The sequence below is a fragment of the Solanum tuberosum genome, unplaced genomic scaffold (genome assembly GCF_000226075.1).
Source record: "Solanum tuberosum cultivar DM 1-3 516 R44 unplaced genomic scaffold, SolTub_3.0 scf00017, whole genome shotgun sequence".
Classification (NCBI taxonomy): Eukaryota; Viridiplantae; Streptophyta; class Magnoliopsida; order Solanales; family Solanaceae; genus Solanum; species Solanum tuberosum.
The window spans coordinates 3,122,940-3,149,214 of NW_006238943.1; the positions used below are offsets into that span (position 1 = coordinate 3,122,940).

At 33.6% G+C, this 26,275-nt stretch overlaps 3 protein-coding genes across 5 annotated transcripts in view; 1 reads left to right on the plus strand and 2 right to left on the minus strand.

The window, feature by feature from the left end:
- Positions 1 to 2,733: 2,733 nt before the first annotated feature.
- Positions 2,734 to 7,981, minus strand: LOC102603904 (ATP synthase subunit d, mitochondrial-like). The gene is made up of 5 exons (XM_006340333.2): positions 7,721 to 7,981; positions 6,615 to 6,696; positions 4,137 to 4,201; positions 3,271 to 3,357; positions 2,734 to 3,161 (listed from the first exon to the last, which is right to left on the minus strand). The coding sequence occupies exons 1-5, from the start codon at positions 7,889 to 7,891 to the stop codon at positions 3,060 to 3,062; spliced, it is 507 nt and encodes a 168-aa protein (XP_006340395.1). The 5' UTR covers positions 7,892 to 7,981; the 3' UTR covers positions 2,734 to 3,059.
- Positions 7,982 to 8,826: 845 nt separating this feature from the next.
- LOC102603567 (uncharacterized) lies at positions 8,827 to 13,377 on the minus strand. The gene is made up of 3 exons (XM_006340332.2): positions 12,622 to 13,377; positions 10,837 to 11,606; positions 8,827 to 9,322 (listed from the first exon to the last, which is right to left on the minus strand). The coding sequence occupies exons 1-3, from the start codon at positions 13,327 to 13,329 to the stop codon at positions 9,139 to 9,141; spliced, it is 1,662 nt and encodes a 553-aa protein (XP_006340394.1). The 5' UTR covers positions 13,330 to 13,377; the 3' UTR covers positions 8,827 to 9,138.
- A 4,737-nt stretch (positions 13,378 to 18,114) lies between these two features.
- LOC102602774 (NEDD8-activating enzyme E1 regulatory subunit-like) overlaps positions 18,115 to 26,275 on the plus strand; it is a 15,064-nt gene continuing 6,903 nt past the window's right edge. For all 3 annotated transcript variants that reach the window (XM_006340329.2, XM_006340330.2, XM_006340331.1), the window contains exons 1-7: positions 18,115 to 18,251; positions 21,949 to 22,121; positions 22,197 to 22,360; positions 23,313 to 23,423; positions 23,715 to 23,794; positions 25,153 to 25,303; positions 25,401 to 25,494. In XM_006340329.2, coding sequence (XP_006340391.1) covers positions 18,214 to 18,251; positions 21,949 to 22,121; positions 22,197 to 22,360; positions 23,313 to 23,423; positions 23,715 to 23,794; positions 25,153 to 25,303; positions 25,401 to 25,494 — 811 coding nt within the window. In that variant the 5' untranslated portion in view covers positions 18,115 to 18,213. The remainder of the gene's footprint in view (positions 18,252 to 21,948; positions 22,122 to 22,196; positions 22,361 to 23,312; positions 23,424 to 23,714; positions 23,795 to 25,152; positions 25,304 to 25,400; positions 25,495 to 26,275) is intronic.

Genomic DNA, 26,275 nt, shown 5'->3' on the forward strand with positions numbered 1-26,275 from the left:
CTCTTTACTAAGATATGTTCCTATATTAAAGGTATGAATTATTATCTATTTAACATCTTTTAGGATTTATCTATCCATTTGTTAACTTTTAAAATAACTTGAGCTGATATTGGAATTGTGATTATAAAAGTTAAATATCAATATGTTAAAATTATTGAGATTAATCGGGTCAAATTGGGCGGGTCAAGACCAACCCATTTTTTAGCTCATTTGAGCTCAAAGTAAACTTGGGCGGGTCAAGACTCAACCCCAATTTTCTATTTTCAACCCCATTTTTAATATCTCCAATTTCAACCCAACCCGCCCATTTAACACTCCTACACCAAATCAAACAAAGTATAAGTAATAATCTATGTATAATTAATACAAACATGCATAACTAATACTCCTTATGTCCTATTTATTTGTCCATTTTTTACTTGACACAACCTATTAAGAAAATAAATTTGGCATAGCGAGCTTCCATTTTATCCCTATTAATTGATAGAATTCCAAAATTAATTTACTTATTAATTGAGGATATAATAGATAAAAAATATATTGTATTTTCTTAATTTGTCAGAAATGACAAGTAAAAAGAGACCGAGGAAGTACAAGCATTAGTATTGCAAGAATAATGAATTAGCATGATTAAAGACATAATTGTCCCTCGAAACATTTTCTACGATATTTGAAGATTGCGGTTTATAAATATATTATTTTAAAAAAAAAGAAATAATACATGTTATTTTTAAAATATCAAATCAAATAATACATGATTAGAAAATAATATCTAAAGAAATAATATAAATATAATTAATAACTAATATATATATATATATATATATATAATATCATTCTTATACACCTTATCGAACGACCATATGGGTGAAATTATTAAAAAAAAACAGTTGCAATAATGAAAATGAAAGTGGCGCATGCTGAAAAAATTGGAATGTATATTGTAAAGAATGTTAACTTTTGGGGAGTAAAATGAAAATAATAATTAGAGAATGAAGAAAAAGAAGTGCACTTTTTTTTATAAAAAATAAAACATAAAAAGGAGAATAATTGAAAAAAAAAAAATGCACGTGGAATCTAATACCCATGATATAATAATTGGCCCCTCAAAAATGAATTATATTAGGTGGAGTAGTGGTCCAGCATAAGTGATGCCAAACACAGACTGTAAATAACCATTACATTAAATCTCATAACTCATTTTGATATACCAATAAATACTTTCACACCAATCATGTGAAGTAAAAGAATGATGAAAAAGATTACGAAAGAATGTGGTGCAGTAGATGTGATTTTTTTTTTTAATCAAATGTTTTGGATTTAAACTCTAAAATATAGAACAACTCTTGGTAGGAAGCACTTCCTTTCGAATGAAATCCTACGTAGTGTGACTTCATATATAATCGAGCTTCAATGCAGATACTAAATATCGAATGAGAAGTCTTTTAAAAAGAAGAAGAAAAAGAAACCGTGAATAAATGAATCATGAATCATGAATCTAACTCAATTTCGAAAGTTAATTTATGTATATTAAAAGACTATCTAATCCTTTTTTCGTCCCACATCAGAAAATTCAATATTCCACCTTATTCTTAAGATTAAATATCTGAAAAGTAGATAATTTATTATGAAGCTCAATATTGATAACAATAATTGGGCAAGCTCTGCTTTGATACTATATAAAGTAAGTTATAAATTTTGAATCTACCTCAATCTCCAAATATTATTTCATGAGACAAGAAATGTATCAAGACAATATAAGAAAACCAACCATCCTTTTTTCTCCATCGCATATGAATTCTTCAACAAAATTTTGTAATTTTACACTCATCACATGAATTTGGTAGCAAAAAAATATTTTTGTATGAGAAAGTAAATTCAGTCACTAAAAATGTTTTTTAAGAAACAAATTTTCTAAAAAAAAAATCAAAAGGAAAAAACATGACTTACTAATGTCACTCATTAATTCTAGACATGATAAAATGGTAAGCCTTGTCCTCATATAGGGGAGAAGTTGTACTAGTATGGTTTGGCCAAAAAATAAATGTAGTATAGTCTCTATCCTAAGCTAAGATGATTACTTTGATGAGTCATCCTAGGCCCTAGCTATTTGAAGTTTGAAAAAAAAATAGAAGAATTAATTATACCTTTATATATGTATGCCCTTTTCGTGGTACATGCCTTATGAATGTAGAAACTTGTTGGCTATTAAAATTATCCTAATTTTTTTAACGGAAACTAAGTTGACTTGCTAAGTGTAGAGCTAAGAATTCAACATCCCAACCTAAATTAAAAGGGAGCTTCAATTCGAAGTGTGGGCTACGAATACTAAGAAAGGTCCATTTCCACCTTTGAAGCAAAAAGATTTGATAAGTTGGTCAATTAGAACCGATTATTTCCTTCATCATTTCGTCCTTAATTTAAAATTTCGTTATTTCAAATTTGAGCATGATATATACAGTCATTTATTATTATTTTTAAAAAAAGAAGAAGAATATTTTACTCCTTAAAGTAGATTTCTTACTTATCTTTTTGTATTCGTAAAATAAATAATAAAATATACTAAAAGCATTTATATATTAGGCAAATACTGGGTCTACTAGTGAACCCTACTGTCATTTACTAACATATTGCAATCCTATCAAAAGGTTATTTCATCTTTTGGCAAATTCTCTACTAAAAAAATAACCTTTTGAGACAATCAAGCCAGAAATTGGAAAATAGAGACTGCCATCAACAAAGACCACAAAATAAAATTCCACAAAAATGTTGAGAAATCGCGGTCAGAAAAAAGACTTGAATACACACTGAATGGTGAGCATTTCAGTATCGAAGAATTCTAGATTTCTTCAGTAATGGAATTATGATAAACTTGGCCACTCCAGACATCTTTTGTCTCCAACCAGAGCCAAAGTGCATTGTAGCAGTCCACATTCTTTAAAATACCCCAGCAAATGAAATGAAAAAACAATTGTTTCTTTCCTTTTATTCCTAAATAACAGATGAACTCACAGAATCCAACCCCACGGGAGGATCCAGAAAACTGCTCATGGAGCCAATTAGTAGCCCCAGTAGTCATTTCGAATTTCATCATCAAATTTCTTCTTTAACTCGGGATGCTTCGCAAAGTATTCTTCTGCTGTCATGGTACTGAGTTTTTTCTGTAAATCAAAACAGAGCTACACTTGAATATGCATATTGAGGAAGAGAAAAATTAAATTGATGTGTTTTACTGGATATAAAGGAAATGAAGGGGTAACTCTGCATCACCTTCAACTCTTGGACCTCGGCAACTTCCTTTTCTAATCTTTCAGACTCCTTGAGAGATTGCTTCTCAGCTTCTTTCAGTTCCACCAACTACAGTTTTGTCCAAATAATTTCATTAAACAATTACTGGAACATGAAACTTCTATATTTTTGAAACATGAAATTTCAATTTAGCATCAACACTTTTAGAACATGCACACAACATAAGTGGGCACAAACATAGATCCTGTTGCAAGTACGAAATCTGATGACAACCAATAAAAATTTTTACATTTGAAACATGTAATTCACAAGATGATTCTTGTAGGATGAGTTGTTATCACTTTGTTAAATACCTTAAACCTACTTTGCCTTTTGTTCCATTTAGGGGCAGTTGAATGCCTCTGTATGTGGCTGACTACAGTCTACTCATCTTAGAGAGAATCAAATTAGCACAAAAGTATTCAGTTCAGAGTATTGTTCAATTGATAGGACTCTATCTTACAACTTTCTATAACAATGGTGAATTCAAATTAGCACAAAAGTAAGGGTTCAGTTCTCAGTATTGTTCAATTGATAGGACTCTTATCTTACAACCTTTTTTTATAATAGTGGTATCTTGGCTTAACTTGGTGCACTTCGACTATTCTACAAGGCACCTGCTATCTCCCCACCAGAACAGGTGCCTAGCAACTGTGTCCATGAAGACTTACCCCCCTTAACAGTGGGTGCATTTTGTTCTTTCTTACTCACCGCTATTTTAGAACGAAGTCAATCATACAACTAACTATTCCACTAGTATATCAACAGAGATACAATAATTAGAAAACAGAAAAGAAATTACAAAACCAAACTATCAGGGAGGGGAGTAGTAACATGATTTCCCTTACCAAAGCATCAAACTTGGGTTTGTATTGAGGAGTAACTGTGTCCTCAAACTTGGGGATCTCAATGCCTGCAAGACAACATTATTAAAACCACTAACTCAAGATAGGATACATTAGTTTGAACAAGAAACATAATAAATATAAGTTGAATCACCAACTTTAGATGATTGTAATTGCATCTTCCAAACAATATTAGGCAATAGGCATGACCTCCATAGATCCAACAGTGATAGAAGGTAATACATAATAACAACACTGTCTAGTGTTCAAACAAGAGAAAATTTCAACTGACTGCAAAGAAAATTGACAGGAGACAGGTAAGGGAAATTTAACCCATGAAAATATAACTCACCTTACTCACCCAAATTAGGATGGATTGGCTGGGCATATATTCATTGGTGGGTCATTTTGGTAAAAGATTACAAGAAAAATTTCAGATGAAAGAGGGTAGAGGTCAAGTAGAAAGCACCCTCCACCTCCAACTTCAAGCCACCATGTTACCACATCCAAATAAAGATAGGAAGTTATGTATCCAAAATGGTGTTGTGGAACAATTGGAGAATAGATTAACAAGAAGCCAAGAAGACTGATAGGGAGGAGCAGAGTATAAATTGAAATTGTTTTTCCCTGTGTCACTGAAATAAGGGAAAATCTAAGGGTCTTATTACGCTAGAGGACATGTGTATTTCAAACAGGATCTATGGCATTTCGTGAAAATTCTGAGACTAAAAAATCGCAATGGATCGAGTCCCTTGTCAAACACCATGAAATTTCACTCAACGAGCAGTTCAAAGAAAAAAGAAAAAGGAGTAACAATATTTTGTAAACCTGGTCAGTGATCAGCAAACCAGATGTAAAGCAAGAATTTTAGAGCGCATACCATTAGTTTTGATAGGAAAGTTGCAGCTGATGTTGGTTATACCGGCTATTGTTCGTGGCTCATTCACCTTATAACAAAGTTAAGACTAAGTTTTCTAGTATGAAATGTTTGTATACATGGCCTAGCAGTTGGAGAGGGGATGTCTCATTTCTTTGGGTCCAAAACATAATTGTAAGCATAAAAAAGAGACAATTTTAAACAAAACAAATAATTCATCAGAACTGTCCACGAAGATACTTCACACTCTTTAGTTCTTTAGGATTTTATGCAAGACCTCAAGTTCAGACTTTACTTTAACTCCCCCTCACCCGGAGCTACTTAAGGCATAATCTTCTAAGGGCTCGTTTGGTTGGTGAACAAGTTATCTCAAGATTGTTATCCCACCCTCAATGTGGGATAAAAATAACACTACAATCCCGCGATGATATCCCAACCAAACAATGGGATAAACTCATCCTAAAATTTATCCCGGATTAGTTATCTCTTATCCCCGTACCAAATGAACCCCAAGTTTATTACCCTCATGCTGACAGACAAAATCCAGGTTTTCTCACAGCTGTGTCAAGCTATCCAAAACTTAGTGCATCTGGTGGACATGACAGCTACACAAAGATATTAAGTCTTTCACATACTTGAGCCTGAGTAAAAGAAAAGATAAAATCTTTCATAGCCAAGCAAACCAAAGTGAAAAACCTGGACCTTAGGCCATGTTTAGATCTCAAGAGTATACTTGGTGTTGTGAGTTTGTCACTTAACTTTTATGTAACAAGAATTCCTTGAGTGGCTAATTCTTTTTTTCACTTATTAATTACCAGTTAGTTCCCAGGAACAGTTCTATTTTCAGATAAATTATGGCAGAACTGGATCCATCAAGTTCAGGCACCTCACTTAACCTTCATTGCTCTAAACGTTCTCAGCTTCTCTACTGTGGAAGCTCAAACACACATTCGCCCCAACTTGCTACCAGCAAGAATATTTAACTTTTAATTAAAAACTCAAGAAAGTCCTCACTCTGGAACCTCCAGTAATTTAACATGACACATGACAGGGTCAGGCAAGCAGTAAATAATATCCATAGAGCTTATTAAAAAACTACTCCAATACTAGATAGTAATATTCTCCGAATTATGCACCACATCAAACAACAAATATAACCAAACAAGCACATGTCATTCTTAATAATCTTCATTACGTAAAGAAAATGGAAAATGATATCTTGTCTGACAAAAGAAGTTGCACAAACAACTCATTCCAGAAACACTTCATCCTTAGCAGTATTAGTGATGACCATGCACTCAGTAATTGCTACACTAAAGTCCTTCAACAAGAATTTTAGGATAAGTGTTTGGAAAATATGCTAGAAGAGTTAAACATTTTCTTTTAGCAACAATGATTTGATTATTTTCCATAAAAACACAAAGGAACAAAGATTAGGAGCAAGAAATCCTGTGCTTGTCTTCACTAGAGTGAGCTAAAAAGAAATTTATGGTCAATATCTTGATTGAACTCTTATAATGCTGGATGCTATCACCGAAGAGACTACAGGACACATAGTAAAGCAAAGATTGTAAACGCAAAAAGAAACCTGATGTTCCACATACTTTCATAGGCTTCTTTGTACATGTCTACCAAGCGAGAACCAATTCCTTTCCTGTAATATTCCCAGTTTATGGGTTCAGGCTCCTGCATGATTAAGAAGTGAAGATCCCTTATGCGTTAGAGCCTCTAAATTTATCCAAGTACAATAAATTAAACACATTAGGAAGGATTGGATCTCAGAAGTGTAACGATACAGAACAATGATCAACAAACACCAAACTCAAATCATGCCGCCAAGTTTCCAATGCTTAGTTAGAAACTAAGTATGGCAACAAGAACATTCTAAATGATACTACAATCAATTCGAGCAGTCAGATTTAATCCTTCAACCAACACAATTCCATAGCTCGCACGAGAATATATTGCCTAAAATGACCAAGCTATTGATAGAATCAATCAATCAAGTATGCCTCAATCCCAAACTAGGTAGGGCCACAATACAATCCTTTGTACACATTCCACTCTCTTCCAGCCATATAAAAATTTAGTCATAAATGAGCATAAAAACATTAGAGTTTCAATCAATCAAGTAAGCCTCAATCCTGAACTAGTTAGGGCCACAATTCAATCCTTTGTACACATTCCACTCTCTTCCAGCTAATATATCATTGAATGTCCAATAACAGTTCTCTAAACCAAAAGTTCTACAAAGCTCACACTAATCCCTACACTGACAGACAATTCTCCAATCAAACTAAAACAACTGCTAGCAGATGTCAATCACCAAAACAATCCATCAATGACACTAAATTGTTTTTTTTTTTTTTTAAAGAAAAGTCAAACGCACACCTAAAGTGTCCCGATTTTTCGAGTTTACCTATCAGGTGTTCGAGTTCCTTAGTTTCCTGCCTAAATTATCACCAACTATTTATCTAAACACACCTCAACTATCAATTATTCCTAAAAGACGGTGATACTTCAGATAGGAAAAGTGAACAACAATTGATAATTGGTAATAGTTCATGTAGTAAACTTGCACACCTGATATTAGATACGGAACTCGAACAAAACGAATAACCTAAATCATAGATCCAGCAATGAAACCCTAGATCTACATAAAAAGGCAATCAGTACATAATCCGAAACGAGAGAAAAAATAGAGAGATACCTGGCTGAACTTGGTTTGGAGTTGTGAGTTGACATCATCGAAAGCACGACGGAGATTAGAAAACTCCTTGCGAGCTTCATCGGTGACAAGAAGCTTCGCCATTCCTTCCCAATCAATAGTCCGGCCGGCCTTGAATGTCACATCGGCGATCTTCTTCACTGTTCCGCTCATTTTCGATCTCTTTTCTCTTCTCTCTTCGTAATCTTTTCGGCTGTCTGTTTGATATGGTGTGAATGTGATGAGATACAAAGGGCTTCCCCTATTCTCCGAATTTTAATTTAATAATTTTAACTTTTACCCTTCTTTTTTCTTCTTTTTTTTTTTTCCTTTTTTCAACTTTTTTTTTAGTAGCATGGGATTGAATAGTAATTTTAATCTTAATATTTTTATTTATTTTCGATGTGCAAGTAATGGCCCGAAGCTATTATGTGCTCGACTATGACCGAACGCCTCTAAGTCAGAATCCGGCTAGAATCAACGTATGCGCCTGTCATTTGCTTGCCGACTCGCAGTAGGAGCCTCTGGCCCCAAGGGCACGTTTCATTGGGAAGTGTCGCGGTGACCGCCTTGAATACAATTTTCATCGAGCGAAGGTGATGTTCAATTTTTTGCAAGTTGTATGTTTAAGTTACTTATAAATTATTTGGTTGATTGTAATCTTAGGAGTCGAACTGATAAATTAGATTTTGCCTTCAAAACTAGTCTAATCTAGCTTTTTATTTAAGTAGGATTGTGTTAAAATGAATGAAGTGTATAAATCGTTATATATCGAAATGTCAAACTTATTTAAATGTTCCTACTGACCATTGTTAAAAAAAAAAATAAAAAAAATAGAAACAACCTTGTATCTATTCCACTAAAACTCTCTTGCTTTGCTTTCCTGTAGTACCACTAAGCGAGTGATGTCTTCATTTTGCTTCAATTTCTCACTATCAAATCGATTTAGCACGTTAACAAATCGACAACTAATAATATATAAAACTGGACCAAACCAACCGATAAACACCCCCTAGACTGCGGAGCATAACAACAGCCCCACAGACCTAAGGTGCAACAAGCATCATATGATAGATTCATTTTTGTTAAGGGGTCACAACTCACAATTCTGGGAAATAAACAGGAAAGACGTTGAATAAGCAATTTTTGTACTTAAAAAACAACGGATAATCTGTCTTTTATCATCGAAAGGATGGTTTGGCTTTCTAAACACAATTAGCCTGGGCTACAACACAGATATATATACAACAAAAAAGGAGGCAATGTTTACTGATGAAGTGACCAAGACAAGAGTCACATAATACCACAAAAAGTGCTAATTTATCCAGTAAATTCCCAAAATTGGCCAAGTATTCCAGATAGTCGAGTTCCAATATAAAGAATGATGATGAACCATAGCACTAAGGCTGCCACTATAACATTCAGAAGTAGTAATCATCATAATCGGTTTCATAATCAGTTTCATAATCATCATCGTCATTGTCATCGTCATCATCATCGTTATCGTCATCTAAAATGTTGTCCTCATCCCAAAGCTTACAGGAGCAAGTTGCTTTCTTGTCCATCCACGGTGCTCCACATGTATAACAAAATTCATACCCACATCTGAACATACAGGTAAAAATGTTGTTAGTGTAATATGTACATACGATACAGTACAACACAATTGTAATCAACAGAGGTAAAGAGAAAAGTTTAGGCCCAGTAGGTATCACGTACGACCACAATTGAGGAAGAACGAAACATCTCAAGACAACAGATCACTAGTTCATCTTTGGGTTCTATTACACACAAATATAAAAGCAAAAAATTAAGAAGACAATAGAGTCACTCCTGCTAACCCATCCGAGTGTTGTTTATCCTCCTAGCACTAAAGCACATTCCAAAATTCTTACTGTTAGCAGCAAAAGTAAACTCATATGCATTAATTTATGGACCCTCCTATACATGGCTCCCAATATACAGCAGAATTAACCAAGGTTAATTATCTGTGGGCCGTGGGTACTGATATGATCAACTAAAGCAGAAAGTGAAGGACTAACTCAAACATACAAGTTTTAGTTGGAAAGTGATCACCACCATAAAATTATCGAGACATACTGGCCAGAATTGTTATACAAAAAAAAAAACGCAGAAATACTTCTTGCAAGGTCAACTGATATCATGGCATCAGTATTATGTATAAGAACCAAGGCTTACACAAGCAATGCCATTCTCCCATTATCCGCAAAGAGCACAGACCCACAATTTCTTTACGTTGGAAATATGTACCTCCTTACTGAACTTGGAGAGTAAACTTCTAGTAAAATGTTACACAAATATATTCACTGAAATACTTTTTCTGATAAGCATATTTACTAAAATACTTAACACTATGTCCAGGGGATATTGAACCAGCCTGGATAACCTATAACTCAACCGCTCCACAGACAGGAAAGGAGGGGAGAGAGGGGGGGACAGAAAAGAAACACAAGTGTAAGGCCAGAACAGGCACCTCAGTTAAAAAAACCTACTAATATAGCTGAAAGCCTGAAACAATGTCTGAAATGGAACAAGCAATCGGAGTGCAACAATAGCTAGTAGGAATATTTTTTTAAGTGTACAATAACAAACTCTTTTGTAGATGAGGCCTTGAGTGCAAAAAGTGTCATGTTAAGGAAGAAACAATACATCAATAGAGGGTAAAATGACAAAATAAAAGAGCAATCAAAATGTGGCCCAAAAGTATCAGCAAGGTACATGTAGAATAATGCATATATATAGTTTGGTCCAACAGAAATGTCCAACATCATAAACAAGTTGTTGTTTTCCTAATCAGTTTTTATTTTTTATTTTTATTTTTTTTGGGGGTGGGGTGGGGGGGGAGCATATGGCTCAATAGTGTTCACTTGATCCAGTCTAACTTTCATGGAGATTATAGCAAATAGTTATATATCTTGTATGACAGTAAGGTCATATCAAAGCAAAGAATAGTTTAGACAGCATAGATATATTTACAGGACATACAAATTGCATCAAGGAAAAAGACACTTATTTGACTGACGTGATTCCAAAATTTGTGAGTCAACTTATTTCATGTTTGAGTCAAACAAATGGAACTTGAACACCCTTGTCTTTACCTGCAAGTTATGTGGTAGCACCCTGCTGCAAGTTCAATCATGTGGTTGCACTTTACACATTGGCGCCACAAATTCGTTTCTGCCAGGGTTTTCAACTTAAGATCTTCCGGAGGATTAGGATTTCTCTTTCTGTACTCATCGCACGCGATATTGTAGTGCCAAGGAACTTTGCAATTGACACAAAACAGGCCATTGCATTTTGTACATTTACTGATTCCAAGTCTTTCAGCTCCCAAAAAGGAACCCTTAGTATATTCTAAAACTTCAGATTTTGACATTAGTGCCGAGCACTTCGGGTAAGGGCAGTAAACTTTTTCAGTTACAGGGATAGAAGCTTCCTTGATACGTTGCTTCATAATATCAATTAACTTTGGTGTCAAAATGTTACTGCAGCTATCCAGTTTCAAATCTGAATTGCACTCTGCATGAGGACACTTAGGCACTATACCATGAAGCAGCTTCACTTCAACATGTTGTTTCATACAGGAGACACAATAACGGTGTCTACAATCATCAACCGAGAAAATCTGACCAAAATTAGTCTCTTCAAAACAAATAGCACAAGTTTCGTACATATTCCTTGAAGCAGCTGTCTCTGCGACTTTCTCAACCTGAGAAGTCATTGCCTCTCTTGCAAATTTAAATGCAAACTTAATTTCATTTCGAGGCACAAGAGACGGCTGGCAAAATGAAAACTTTAGTCGAAGCAAAGCCACTTGATTTAGTAAAGCAGCAACCTTCCGCTGTTTGGCTGACCATCTGCCTGTAACCTACAGTTGCCCAAACACATAACTTCAGCAAATTAAGCATTTTGGAAAGCTTGAGTGATATTCAGCTGTTCAATATATGACGGCAAAACCAAACAAAACAGTAGTAGATGTTCAATATTTGTGCTAATACTTACCGTACCATGTCTACATTCCCTTTTCCCTTTATTGTAGATAGACAAAAAAATTCAACTGACAAAGACAACTAAATAATTTGATTGATAAACTCTCCCTTTATCCAGATAGGACAGCTTAAAAGAAATGACTGCTGAAGGAAACCTTTGACTAGTGGAAATCATAGCTCCTTAGATGTATCATCTATGTAGGCTTACACATGTGAGCTCATTCTGCTCACAATACCAGGAAGATAATGAAGTGACCCTGTACTATCTTTAAGTTAGATAAACCTTCAACTCTTATTTATAAACAAAAAAAAAAAAAAAAAAATTTAGCTCTTCAACTCCAGAAAATAAAAAATGTACTTGTATTAATTTACATTATGATCAAAAACCAACATTGTATCATGGATGTATCCTGATATGTTTTTGTTAATAGAAGAACAGTGTGCCAGCAGATAGCTAGGAATGAGCTCTAGTGACTAATCTTCTAGAGTCCCAGAAGTCAAAACAGAATTGCTGAAAACCCGATATATCTTACCGCTCCTAATCACTTGGACACTATGGTATGAAGCTTCCTGCTGTCCGAATTTATCTGACACTCTCTTTGATGTTCTATACTATTTGACATCATTTATATACAACTTCCAATCAATGTGGATGAACAATTGTAAAATTGGTAAAGTCTCCCTTTATCTTTTCATAAACCAAAAAAGAAACAAAAGATCCCAGCAAAGCTAAAAAAAATGTTAGGTGATGAGCTATACGGGTATCATTAATGCCCTTGTAACAATCCTTGAAACATAAATCCTATATAACTAGCCTATGCACCAAACAACCTATGAAATACCACTATTAAAACACCATATAAAATTAATTGATTAAGAAATAGCTGGACTTACAAACTGGAATATAGGAAAGTAATCACAATAGAAAACGACCCTTCTCAAATCCAAGGCGATTGCAGCATTCAAACCTTCAATAAGGGCCTTAAACTCAATGCACTGGCGATTCATTGCATTTCCAAAAAACGGCTTCCTCATTTCGAACAATAATTCATCTCTGGAATCACAAATGGCAACTCCAATCCCACCAAAAACCACATTTGGACGAAAATTCTCCACTAAACCCTTGAAATAAACCCTAAAAAGCTCTTTATCTTCACTTTTGGATGTTCCTTCTCCAAAAGGAAGCTCAAAATTGTCTCCATTATCCTGCCACTCATCCTCCGGCATACGAAGAATCTCTTGAGCAACACGATGATCATGAATTCGACGCTGAAGGTCATCACGCATAATCCTGAATTCCAATTCGCTAAGCCTGCGATCATCGATTTCTCGTTCAAGTTGCAAGATTTCCGAAAATTGCACGTCGGCGAACTTCGAAATTCCGTCGTTCGCTGAAGAGGAATTCGGTTGGGGTTGAAGTAGGGTGGGGGTAGGTGGTGCAGCGGTGGAAGTGGAGGGTTGCATAGAGAGGGAGACATCGATAGCTTCTTGGAGTTGAAGTTGATAAGCGAAATCAAAGTCGAGATCGACGTCACGCGCCGCCATGAGTTCCCGGCGTTGCTCGGCGGCGAGAGTTTTCAGGTCTTCAGAGTCCATGTCCATTTTGTTCTTAAGTAGAAAACAGAATTGTACAAAAGAAGTAAAAAATTGTTACTCAATCTTTTACTTTCCCGCTAATTAGAATAACATTTGCACCCCTCAACTTGACAGCTTTCTTACAGTTACATACCATAAGTTTGTAAAAATGCTACAACCTCTCTAAAATTGCTTGAAAATGTAAGCCGTATATCTGTTCACCTGCCATAGAGAGTGTATCAACTTACTTAAAGACGCAATTAAAATGATGAAATTTCCGCACATGTTGTTTTTTTATTGAACATGATATAGCAAAACAATTACAAAAAAAAAAATCAATAAGAAAGTATTCTTATCACTAATGATTATTTCTATTTTACTGTTTTTAAGATAAAGAGAATTTTTATGAGTCCTACTTTGACTTAAGCATATTGTTTTTCTTTTTTTTTCTCTCCTCGATCTTCTTTCAAGAGTGGTAACATGTAATTCTTTCGCTATTTTATACAATCTTTTATCATCTATGTGTGTATTGTCATAGGCTCATAGTCACCTATTATCACCTATAACATTGAATAACTATCGATTCTATTCACCATTTATATATATTTTTAACGATTTTTAAAGATTTAAAATTTTCTGTAAGTTTTTATGATTTGATATTTGTTAGGTTTATTTATATAAAAAAAAAAAAGAATCTACCTAATTATTTGATACATTTATAAATACTAGTTTTGACGCACGTGCGTTGCACGTGAAAATCAAACCATGTACCACACTATTTTTAAAATAATATGAATATTGCTAAATAAAATTAGTCATTCTTAAAATCTCTTAGTTACACCTCTTAAATAAACTTCCTACTCCCTTCCCCATAGTGCATTACTTTGTTATTATTGTTTTGTAGGTGTTCTTACTTTTAATATAATATAATATAAATAAATATTGATATCAAATATAGAAGATATACTAAATTGGATGTTTTATCTAGAGTATTAGATTAATTTAACATTTATGTTATGGAGTGTTCTAATTTCAATGAACTTTAAGATTGTCAACGTTTGTAAATCAAACATGAGGTTTTAAGAAGAGAAGAATAGAAAACATAAAAAACTAGTAGTTTAAAAATAGTTGAGGAAACCCCTCCATTTATAGTTTAAAATGTGTAGTATTAGTATGTGCATATTGTTTCTTATCATAAAAAATATAGAAGATATACTAAATTGTGTGTTTTTAAGAATAATAATAATAATAATAATAATAATAATATTTTTCTAAAACGTAGTTTAGAAATTTTATGAAGGCCCTCTTTTTACAGCCAACAAAGGGTATTATATGAAAAACTATTCGCGATGCCTTATAAAAAAGAAGTCACAACCCTTCAGAAAGGTCAAAACTCATAACTCTTTGTAAAAGTTGCAACCCTTCGAAAAAGTCACAACTCTTCGGAAAAGTCGCAACCCTATAGAAAAGTCACAACCCTTCAAAAAGGTAACAACTCATTAGAAAAGTTATCACTCTTCGAAAATGTCAAAATCCTTTCAATGTGAAAAGTTGTCTGCCTTTAATATAATATAATATAATACACATAAATAAATATAATACAATATAAAATATAGAATATATACTTCATTTGGTGTTTTAAGTTGGGGGTATTATAATAATTTAACATTTAAGTTATTAATTCATTCTTTTGAGGTAGTATAGATAAAAAAAAAAAGATAGATATAGATTGGTCTAATTTTAATTTGATATTAAATTTAAAAAATAAAGAAGACTTTTAATTTAAGGATCATATGTAGAATATATAAAAATGTCTTTTAACTCTGTAGTTTTAAAGATGCGTCCTCACCCCTAAGGAAAAAAGAACATTCTATATAAAACTGAATAAAAATAAAAGTACAACAAATAAATTGAAAATGAAAGAGTACTTATTATATGTAGTTTGAATTCTTCAAACAAGTTATTGATCAAATACTTTTTCTCCAACAGTTCGAAACTTTTCAGATTCTGAACACCTGTAGTTTGTGCAATGGAAAATTATGGAACTTCTTGTCAAGGAAGAGTTGCTGCAAAAGTATATTTTATGGCTATGAAAATGAGTGTTTATATTAATTATCACGATACTCTTCTCGTTTGAAGTTGAGTTATTTCATTCTCATTTTTTCATCAATTTTTATTGATCTATCTAATTTACCCACACAAAAAAATATTGTAATTGCATAATCCAATAACTCTCACAATCTTCCATTTTTTTAGTAGAAGAATATAAAACTTACAAAATTCGTAGTTTAAAAGTGTAAGAAACCCCCTCTATTTATAGACAACAAAGGATAGTATGAAAATGTGCTTATCATGTTTTTTTCAGATAAGTCACAATCCTTCAGAAAAATCACAATTTTTCGGAAATGTCATAACTCATCGAAAAGTCACAACTCTATAAAAAAAAGACATAACCTTTCGAAAAAGTCACTACCCATCAATGTGAAAAGGTGTCTGCATTTAATATAATATAGTGTATTTAAATATAATATTAAATATAGAATATATAATGAGTTGGGTGTCTTAAGTTGGAGATATTATAGTAATTTAACATTAAAGTTAGGGAGTTCATGCTTTTAAGGTAGTATAGATAGAAGATAGATAAATCCATATAAAGATTTACATTTTTATTTGAAAATAACAATAATAATAATTGATCCAATACAATTAAGAAGATTTAAAAAATATTAGCATCCCTCGTTATCGCTATGTAATGGAATTTGCAGATTGTAAAAACTTTTTTGAAGAATCAAGTGCAATTTTTGACAAATTTATAGCAATTTGTTTTTATGACTTTATGTAATGTATAAGATGGTAAAAATAAATAATGAAATAGATTGTATATTGAATGCAACTTTTATATAACATAAATTAGAAGTATTATTATTCAACTAAACATAATTTACTATAAATGATTACTAATTAAGTAGTTCATAAAAATGACTAAGTTAGATAAGTGGTATGTATATCAAATATTTGTGCGTTGCAACCTCTAAACTTCGAGCTCCCAGATGAATTAATAAATTTAAAATTACTAATTATATTTTCAGGTTTTTGATTAAAAAATTATGTGAATTTATGTACTATTACTTTAAAAATAATTTAGTTTTTGCTGCCATGGAGGTAAAATTTGAATGAAATTACCATTAGATATTATTTCTTCCAAGTATATAAAAAAAATGATTGAGCATTCTGTACATAAAAATTTGGATAAAATCAATGTTAAAAAATAGGGATAAGGGTCTGAAAAATATTTCAACTTTGGTCGAATTTGTTGTTGCTGCGATACTAAACTTTCATGAGGACCTATTACTTCCCTAGACTATTAACCCTAAAAAATAGGTAAAAATTTAGGAAAAGACTAAGTAGGCATTTGGCCATGCGATTTTACGCTGATTCCATCTCATGATTCCATATCATGAGAGGTGATACCATATTCTCCAAAAACCATGATTCCATATCATGATTTGAGATTTTTTAATACAATAATTGATCCATGAGTTTATATTTTGTTAAAACAACCCCACATTTATATCTACTAACCATTTGTTTCATATGTAAATAAAATTTATAATCACATCATTACTTTTTAAAATTTATTATTCTCACCAATATAAAATTTATTATTACTTTAAATTTGGTGAATATAAATGATAAAGTAGAAATTCATTTGGTGAATATAAATAAGAACGAAGGGAGTAATACTTTTTTGATTTTTCATAATAAAAAAAACGTCTTAATCTTATGACTAAGCATAATATTGATAAAAGACAATTTTCATTGGCGGTGCCGCACTTTCTTAATCTTAGTATTCGCAAAATGTTCGTTCACATGACTGAAGAATATCAAGTCCAATTGATTGAGGACTTGGGAAAATTTGATCAATTGGTTATTAATATTTAGTCAAGTGGACTAGTTATAAATTTTTTGATTAAATTTTATTAGAAGCGTTTTTTATTCAATCTTGTGGTAACTTTTTAAAATTTCGTTATTCAATAATATTTAACTATTGATTTTTCTTGTAAATAGTTAGAAGTCAGTGATGTTTGTTAATTTTTATCTTTAGTGTATTTAACTTCTAAGTTAATATTTACTCACTAATGTATGTGTTTTTTTCTACTTTATAGGTTATTTGTAAGAGTAGTTGAGAGATATGAGCATGTCAAGTCCAATTTATGTTCAATTTTTTCAATTAAATTAAAGTTAGATGAAACAATTACTTAAGTGAAGAACAAATAACTTTGTAATAATTTATTATGCGATTTTACAATTTTTTGTTTATTTGATAAGATTGAATAAACAATTGGGGTTATTTTAATAGTTTTACAACTTATGAGATTTTTATGTTTATGAGAAAATATACAACACAAAAATTTCATATCGCATGTCCAAACAAACCTTCAATTTCATCTCATGATTCCATATCATGATACCATATCGCATGGCCAAACGGGCCCTAAAAATACACCGAAGTAATAGGTCCTCATGAAAATTTAGTATCGCAACAACAAATTCAACCAAAGTTGGAATATTTTTCAGACCCTTAACCCTAAAAAATAGGTAAAAATTTAGGAAAAGACTAAAAATACACCAATATTGCAAACGTAAGGAACTATTAGTGTTCCATGCTAAATTTTAAAGATGACTTTACGTCTTAACCCAAAAATAATGGACTATTTTGAGCTATTTCTCATATATATGCATCACTTTTTTAATAAAAATTAAGTACTACTCTATTGATCGCAAAATTGATGAGTATATTTCCCTTTTCCCTATATATATATAGAACACCTACCCCCAATTCCTTCAAGGTTTTGCGTTCCCAGTACCAAGTTCTTCACTCTCTCTATCAGTCTTCTCACATATACAACAATGGCGGAACCCAAAGTCAAATACGATCGACAGCTCAGGTGAATTGTTTGCTAAACTTTTAAGGCTATGCTACGTTTTTATTTTTTTGCTTTCGGTTTTTGTTATGATCTCTTTTTCTACCCAATTACTTTCTGAAACCTGTTACTACTCTACCATTGAACTTGTAGCTCTTACTGTTATCGCAATATCATAGCAGAAATCAGAAAATGCAGCAAAATCATATATATAATAGAAATATCAGTTGATTACGACTCAATCCTAAATTAGTTGAGGTTAGACTGGTCATGCTCTGTATCTAATGCACTATATTGAGGCTCATTTTGTTCCAATAATAGGTACTTTTGAGTTTTAAGTCAAGGATGAGAACCATGTAGTCTCCCGGTCATATCCTAATGGAGATAAAAATATTAGGTTACTTTTTTTTTTGGTGCTGGTGTTGGAGGTAGTAGGTAATCGTAGAATTAGTTTTGAGTTGCGTGCAAACTGATCAGAACACCACAATTAGTGAAAAAAAAGGGTAGAGGGAAGTCCTCCAGGTTTAAGTGTGTACCAAGTGGAATATTTTAGTAGAGAAGGAATAGGTGCAGCATCTGTGAATTTTTACATATTTATCCTTACAGCGACGGTGCAAAATTTGTGTCAAGCAGTAGTTGCATATATTCTGGAGTTACACCTAGCTTGGAGTAAGTTTATAGTCAATTGTGTTTAGTAGATACATGTTTAGTGTTGTTATTTGGATTGTCAATTGGATTATGCAAAACATGTTTCTCTGATAACGAGGTTGTAGTAGAAGGTATCAAGTAGTCTTTGAACAACAATTATAAATTATCCTCAATAACCTTCACTTTTTCATCAATAGTATCAGAATTAAGCTTTTAAAAACAAAATTTAACAAAATCCAGTTTATATTGAGGGGCAAAGACCATGGCTATAGATAACTGACACTATATGATTCCCAATATTTCTTAATAGAAGTTGCCATTTCACTCATCACTGAATCCTTCCTATTTTTGTGTTTTTCCAATAACATTTCACTTCTCCATACATTAGGAAGATACAAAATTTGCCGTGGGGTACTTGCATCCGAAAAAAAGTCTTAATGTCATTAGATGCCCTAAAATATGTAGCTACAAGCTCAACCCCTTTCCATTCATCTTCAAAAAGGCCATGTTTAAAATCAGGATTAACCAAGTCATAATGAATATACACCTGCTTATACAAAAGAACACTTCCAATAATTTGATTGGTGGAATTCCACCGAATAGGCATATCTTGACATAGCTTTTTAGAACATGGTAGACCAAGGTTACACACTCCACAAATTTCACTTTTTTTGTTTCTGAATTCTTGATATACTTAACATCTTCTCTAGTTTTCTCAATAGCTACATCAGCCTTCTCTAAACCCGCCTTAACAATTAAGTTAAGAACGTGATTTCCACAACGAGCATGAGGAAACTTTCCCTCCCAAGCTAGTGAACGCATCAAAGACAAATGGTTTTTCAAATTATCTACCTCACTGTTATTGCAAGTAGCACTATCTAAAGTAAGGGTAAAGATTTTCTTTTCGATTCCCCATTCTTATAGAAAATCAATCAATAAATGACCTAAAACTGCATCCGAAAGTTGAGGAGGAACATGACAAAAAATCAAAATCCTCTTCTGAGAAACTCAATTTAAGTCCACATAATGAGCTATTACATACATACAGCTATTAGATACTAATGAACTCCACATGTCTGATGTCAAGCACACTCTACTAGATATCATCGCAAGCTGGAATACATGGAGAGTTGATAAGTTCATCAAGAAAGTCTGGGTGATGATCCCTGGAGTTATCTTTTGGTGTTTATGGACTGAAAGGAACTGTAGATGTTTTGATGGGATCTCAACTCCAAACCACTCTCTTTAAGCTAGATGTTTACTTATGCTGTGCAGTTGGGTTAATTTAACCCTTGTATTTAGCACTGAATAATTTCTTGACTTTGTTAGCTTTCTAGTACTAGTTTGAAGATTGTAAAGGGGCTTAGAACGTTTGCTTATGCTCTCTGTGAGCCCTTTTGCCTATTCTGTAAGTTTGTATCTGCTTGATGCTTTTTAGTGAAATACCTTACTTCATAACAAAAAGAAGATATCATCGCAAGCTCAATTTTTAGAAGTTCTTTTTCTCTTGCATACATATTCAGGATATCTGACTTGGCTGTGTTTCTTGATAATGTGCCTCACAATTGGATTTAAATACGAATGAATGTCCATGATGCCTTTATGTTCTACAAAACTGAAAGCAATTGCATACATATGGACACTTCATATGACCAATGATATTTTCTCTCAATAAATTTTTTTGATCTATTGGTTCACTTTTTGGCTTGAACCTCTTTTCCCTTATTCAAAGAATGCTTTACCAACAAATTTGCCTCAGATTTGATGTTCCAGATGTAGGGGCCATTATGTAGTCTTGTTCACAAAGTGTGCATTGCACTTTAAACTTCCCATCACTAGAAATATCCGGCTCAAACCTAACAAAAGAATCTCAAACAACAAAAGTTTTCCTTTTGCCTTGTTTTAACTAAGTTGAAGTACTTTGTTCGCAAGAATCCGCATTACCTTCCATTGACATCTCTACCTAAACCAACAATTACATATTATGAATATTGTACACTCTGAAAGGGAAGCAGACAAAGGAGCACATGCACAGTAGTTCATGAACAAAATCAATAACAAGCAGGGCAAAATCACAAATTACCAGCCCCATTTGTCCAATTTTTCTTTCTCCAGAAATAAAAATCCAACCACCTCTTCACCACCACTATCCATCATCCTCAGTAATAGAGAGCAACAACATTTAACATTACACAAAATTAAATCAGAAATTAATTAAAATAGAAAAATAAAAGAGGAGCGGGGAATTCCTATTAACCTAAAACGTCAATAAGAAGAAAAATGAGGAGGTGTAGGTAACAATAGTGCCTGATTACTCAGTGAGGTAGTGGTAGGAAGGGGGTAATGATTGAGGAGAAAAACAGAAAAAAGAAAAAGAGGGAGAGAGAGAGAGAGACAGACTCTACGGAGAAGTCGTCGGAGACTGGACAGTGTTGGCCGGAGCTTGGGTGGTGTTGGCCAGAGGAAGAGGCATATGCTATAGCAGGTAGAGTCAGTAGCACATTTCTTTTTCGATATGGATAATTGGTAAATTGTAGGTTTTATCCATTTTATCCATATTTTAAGTGGATAATATGGGTTGACCCATATTTAGCTCATTTTTTAAATGTCACATATACAACCCATTTGAAATGGGTTGGTTGAATGGATGGCCATTTTTATTTACCCTTTGCCGACTCTACTTAGTGGCATATAAGGCAGATACAATGTACATATCACACAAGACACATATCATTTGATGTGTTAAGCATATGTTAACTATAGGACTTGAATTTATTTACCCACGCAGCCACGCTCATCGTAAAGTTAGATATTCCCTCTATCCCAATTTATGCGATGGACTTTCCTTTTTAGTCAGTGCCAAAAAGAATGATACCTTTCTATATTTAGAACTGAAAAAGGTCAAATTATGCCTTAAAGTATCTGAAATTGAGTAGATATTCCCTTTGTTAATAGTTTAACTCAGATATGCTCTTTATTTAATCGGAACCCACAATTAACCTAATTAGCTGATTACTAAGTGAAAAAGAGCCAAGTATGTGAAATTGCAGATAATAATGAAGCTCTTTTGCAGGATATGGGGTGAGCAAGGACAAGCTGCGCTGGAGAAAGCCAGTATCTGCTTACTTAACTGCGGTCCAACTGGTTCCGAAACTTTGAAAAATCTTGTTCTTGGTGGGGTTGGAAGCATCACTGTTGTTGATGGTTCCAAGGTTGAAGTGGGTGATCTTGGAAATAATTTCATGGGTATGTAATATGGTTGTATGTTTGCATCTACAGCTTTAGAAAGCAAACTTATTTTTTCTCTCCTATTTCTGGTAGTTGATGAATCAAGTGTTGGCGAATCGAAGGCAAAGTGTGTGTGCACATTCCTTCAAGAGTTAAATGATGCTGTTAACGCCAAGTTTATAGAAGATTGCCCTGAGGAACTGATTGAGACAAATCCATCATTCTTTTCTCAGTTTACCTTGGTCATAGCTACACAGGTCACATGAATCATCTTGTTCTCATAAAAACATTTGACTTTGGCAGGATCCTGTGTTCCCAACTTTTTTTAGAACTTATATATCTTTATCAGGAAGGCTTCTTTATACCTTTTTTTTTTTTTAAACTGGTAATGTTATATTCCTCCGCATTATGGATATGCTGGAGACCTTCAAAAGAGGAACAAAACAAAAAAAGAGAGAAGGGGAGAAACTACTTACAGAGAGCCTAATAGATCTACACTACCTCCCTGCATATATTTATGTCTGTGTGTGTGTGTGTGTTATATTTATATGATGTATACACACTCACTCTCATATAGTCTTATAATACACACCAACTGTATTAATTTCTTTTCGTGTTCGTTTTGAGAGAACTTTTGTTACAGTTTCATTTTAGTAGAATCTGCTTTATCTGAATTCTGATTATGTTTATGACTGGAGAATTTCCGGAAAATTCTGTACTGTGTAGCATGCCAATTTTGAAGAGTCCTGACAATTATGCCTCTTGACTAGGACTTTGCGAGTTACAATCATTTCAGGACACTTCTTATCTACTGTGTAGTATGTTGAATTTTGAGTGTATCTGTACTTCTGAACTAGTACTTTGTGAGTTGCAATCTTTCCAATTTTTTGATACTCTGAAATATGTGATGATATTTGTTGCCATCTCCTTTTTGAAAGAGGTAGGAGCATGTTGATTTGAAAAAGTGAACAAGTAGTTTTTGTATCTGCATAATTATGGTAACAGGTTATCCAGTCTTTAATTGTAGAAGCAACAACAACCCCCTTCTCCCCCTGAAAAAAAGAGAACAAAGATTCAAGCAAAGTACTGATCTGTTTCCTTTGCCATTAGGTCATTTAAATGCATAATATGGCTAATTGTCTATCAGCAGATACCAGGACAAGGAAATTTCTGACAATTTTGTCTTTTGCTTTGTCTTTTCTATTTCAGCTGGTTGAAGATTCCATGGTGAAATTGGACAGAATCTGTCGGGAGGCAAATATTATTTTAATATTTGCACGTTCCTATGGTCTCATGGGTCTTGTCCGGATCAGTGTGAAGGTAATCTTAATGCTGCTTTCTTGCTATTTTAGGACTGATCCAACTTTGAAATCCAGTACTGATAGAGAACTGTGGTCCAGAGCAGAGACTACCCATCAATCCATTATGATGGATTTCTTGTCAGGATCGTTTTTATTGTGAGGAACTAACTTGTAGAGAAGCAACTGTCAAGTGATAGGAGCAGAGTGAAACAATGAATGAGCAAAGAATTAACGATGAGTTTGGTTGATAAAGCTCTCAGCAAACATAATATCATTTCTGTGTTGACCAGAATTTATCTTCTATCTGCAGGAACATACAGTAATTGAATCGAAGCCTGATCATTTTCTAGATGATCTTCGACTTAATAACCCATGGCCAGAACTTACGAGGTCAGCCTTTTCTTTGTGCTTTCCTCTATGCTTGACATGTTAGAGTTCTACAATAAATAATGATCTGTTCACTTAGCACCATCTCTTATTTTTAAACACATGTGCACCCTTGTGTCTTATGTTTCTTAGGATGATTTTGTGGAGTGGGGAGTATATGCCAGGAAGTAGGGGCACCCAAGAGTGTAGTATAATGATCAATCAAGTGGGTATAAATCCCGGAGACCAAGATTCGGATTTCAGTAGAGAGTAAGACAAAAAATCACTTGGTGATTCTTTTCATCTGCCTAAGCCTTGATAACCAAACTTACCTGATAGTTGTGCTGGTGGAAGGTAGAAGGAACCGGTGAAATAACCGATATGCACAAGTTGGCCTAGACACCGTTGCTGTTGAAAAAAGATATTCTAGGGAGTAGAGGCTATAACATTATCCTTTTCTTACAAGTTGTGGATGATATCACCATATTCTTGTCAGATCATAAAAGCGGCTTCATTTATGATCTGATAAGAATATGGTAATAACTTGGAAGAAAAGGGTAGTCGTACTCCCTAGTATATCTATTTTACATTGCCCGGTAATGTCTAGTACTGCATTGGTTTGGTCTTCAATGGGTGGTGCCAGGCACGATCAGAGAAGTATTGGTTAACCGGAGATTCAGAGGATGAGAGAGAAGACACAGGGTAGGAGTTGTTGCTCTACTAGAACCTATGTGGACTATTTGGAGAGAGAAATAGGAGAGCATTTGATAGTATAGAGGAGGACTATGTACACCTAAGAAATAGTGTCCTTTTCTGGATTTCCTCTTGGTGCACCCGTGAGGTCCTGGTAGAAATGTAGGTATATAGAATATTGGCTGTCGTTTGCAGAAAATCACATTTTTTTATAAAACTTTTTACTTTTCGGTATACTTATTTATTGTATGTGGGTTTTTGATGCCCTTTGTGTATAATCAGAGGAATATTGAATGGAGGATAACTGATGATTTATAACTTTCTACTTCGTTGTTGAACTTCTGAAATGGCTTTGAAGATGAAATGTTAATATTGAGGGTATTTTTGTCTTTCTGGATGTTTATTCAGGTATTAGTAATACCTATCTTGTTATTCCATCATTTACCCAGTATAAAACAATACAGTATTTGAGGCATAACTTATACAGTATTAGCTATGCAGGAATTGAGAACACGAACCAAACGCTGGATTAATTAGTACATAATTTTATACAATGATTATTTTGTCTAATACACCAAACCAAAATACCATATGTTCTTTCTCCTTGTTAGCAATTACATTTTCCCCCCATTGAAAGAAGGCAAGAGATAAAGAAAAGAAAGGGCTGATTTCATACGTATCCCTTACAGGTTCACAGAAACGATTGATTTGAACACAACTGATGCTGTTGTACATAAACACACACCATATATTGTTATCCTTGTTAAGATAGCAGAGGAATGGGCAAATACTCATGGTGGAAATCTTCCTTCAACCAGGGAAGAGAAAAGGGAATTCAAGGTCATAAATATTTTTTATATGCTTCTAAAATTTCATCCTTAATCGTTCTCTTTTGGTCCATCTAAGGTTTATTTGGTCTATTTCTTGAATGTCTTAGGATTTAATTAAGTCCAAAATGATCACAGTGGATGAAGAGAACTATAAAGAAGCCATGGAAGCTTCATACAAGGTCTTTTCTCCACGAGGAATTGGTGAGTACTTTTGCTAAAAAAGGACAAATATACCCCCGAATTATCGTAAATGGTATGTGTATACCCTTCGTTATACTTTTAGGATGTTAGTGCCCTTACCGTCCAAATTTTGGTGCATATATACCCTTTATACTAACGGTGGTACACGTGTTTCAATCTTAACCGTCAATTCGTTCTTTGTTAAATTTCTATCCAAAATTTGAAAAATCCCACCCGAATTATTAAAAAATCCACCCGAATTATTAAAAAAATCCACCCAAATTAATATAACCCAAAACCCCCCAATTAATTCACTTAATTTCAAATCAAGAGACTAGCTTAGTAGCATCATTTCCCCAATCTTCTTCCCCAAATCATTCTCATTCTCAAGTGAAATTCCCCTATAGTCAAAGGCCGATCAAGCATCGTCGCAATCCAACCTATTCAAGCTCTAAAACGAGCTCAAAGAACTGACCCTTCCCAAATCGAAGCTCAAGACTCAAAAACCTTAAATCGTCTCATCAAAACAGATCTAATTGCAGCGTACAAAGAACTTCTACGACAAGACCTTTGCGATTTGGCCCTCAAAGTATTACCAGCCGTTCAATTGGAAGGGTTTATGAATTGATGAAAAATAATGGATGGGGTTCTAGATTTGAGATTGATGAATATGTAGTTAAGGTTTTAAGAGATTTGGGAAAGAAGAAATGGTTGATGGAGTTGATCAATAATTACAGAGATTGTCGAGATTAGTTTAGGGGAAATGTTAAATTTTGACAACTTCCACTGATTTTGTTTTGCA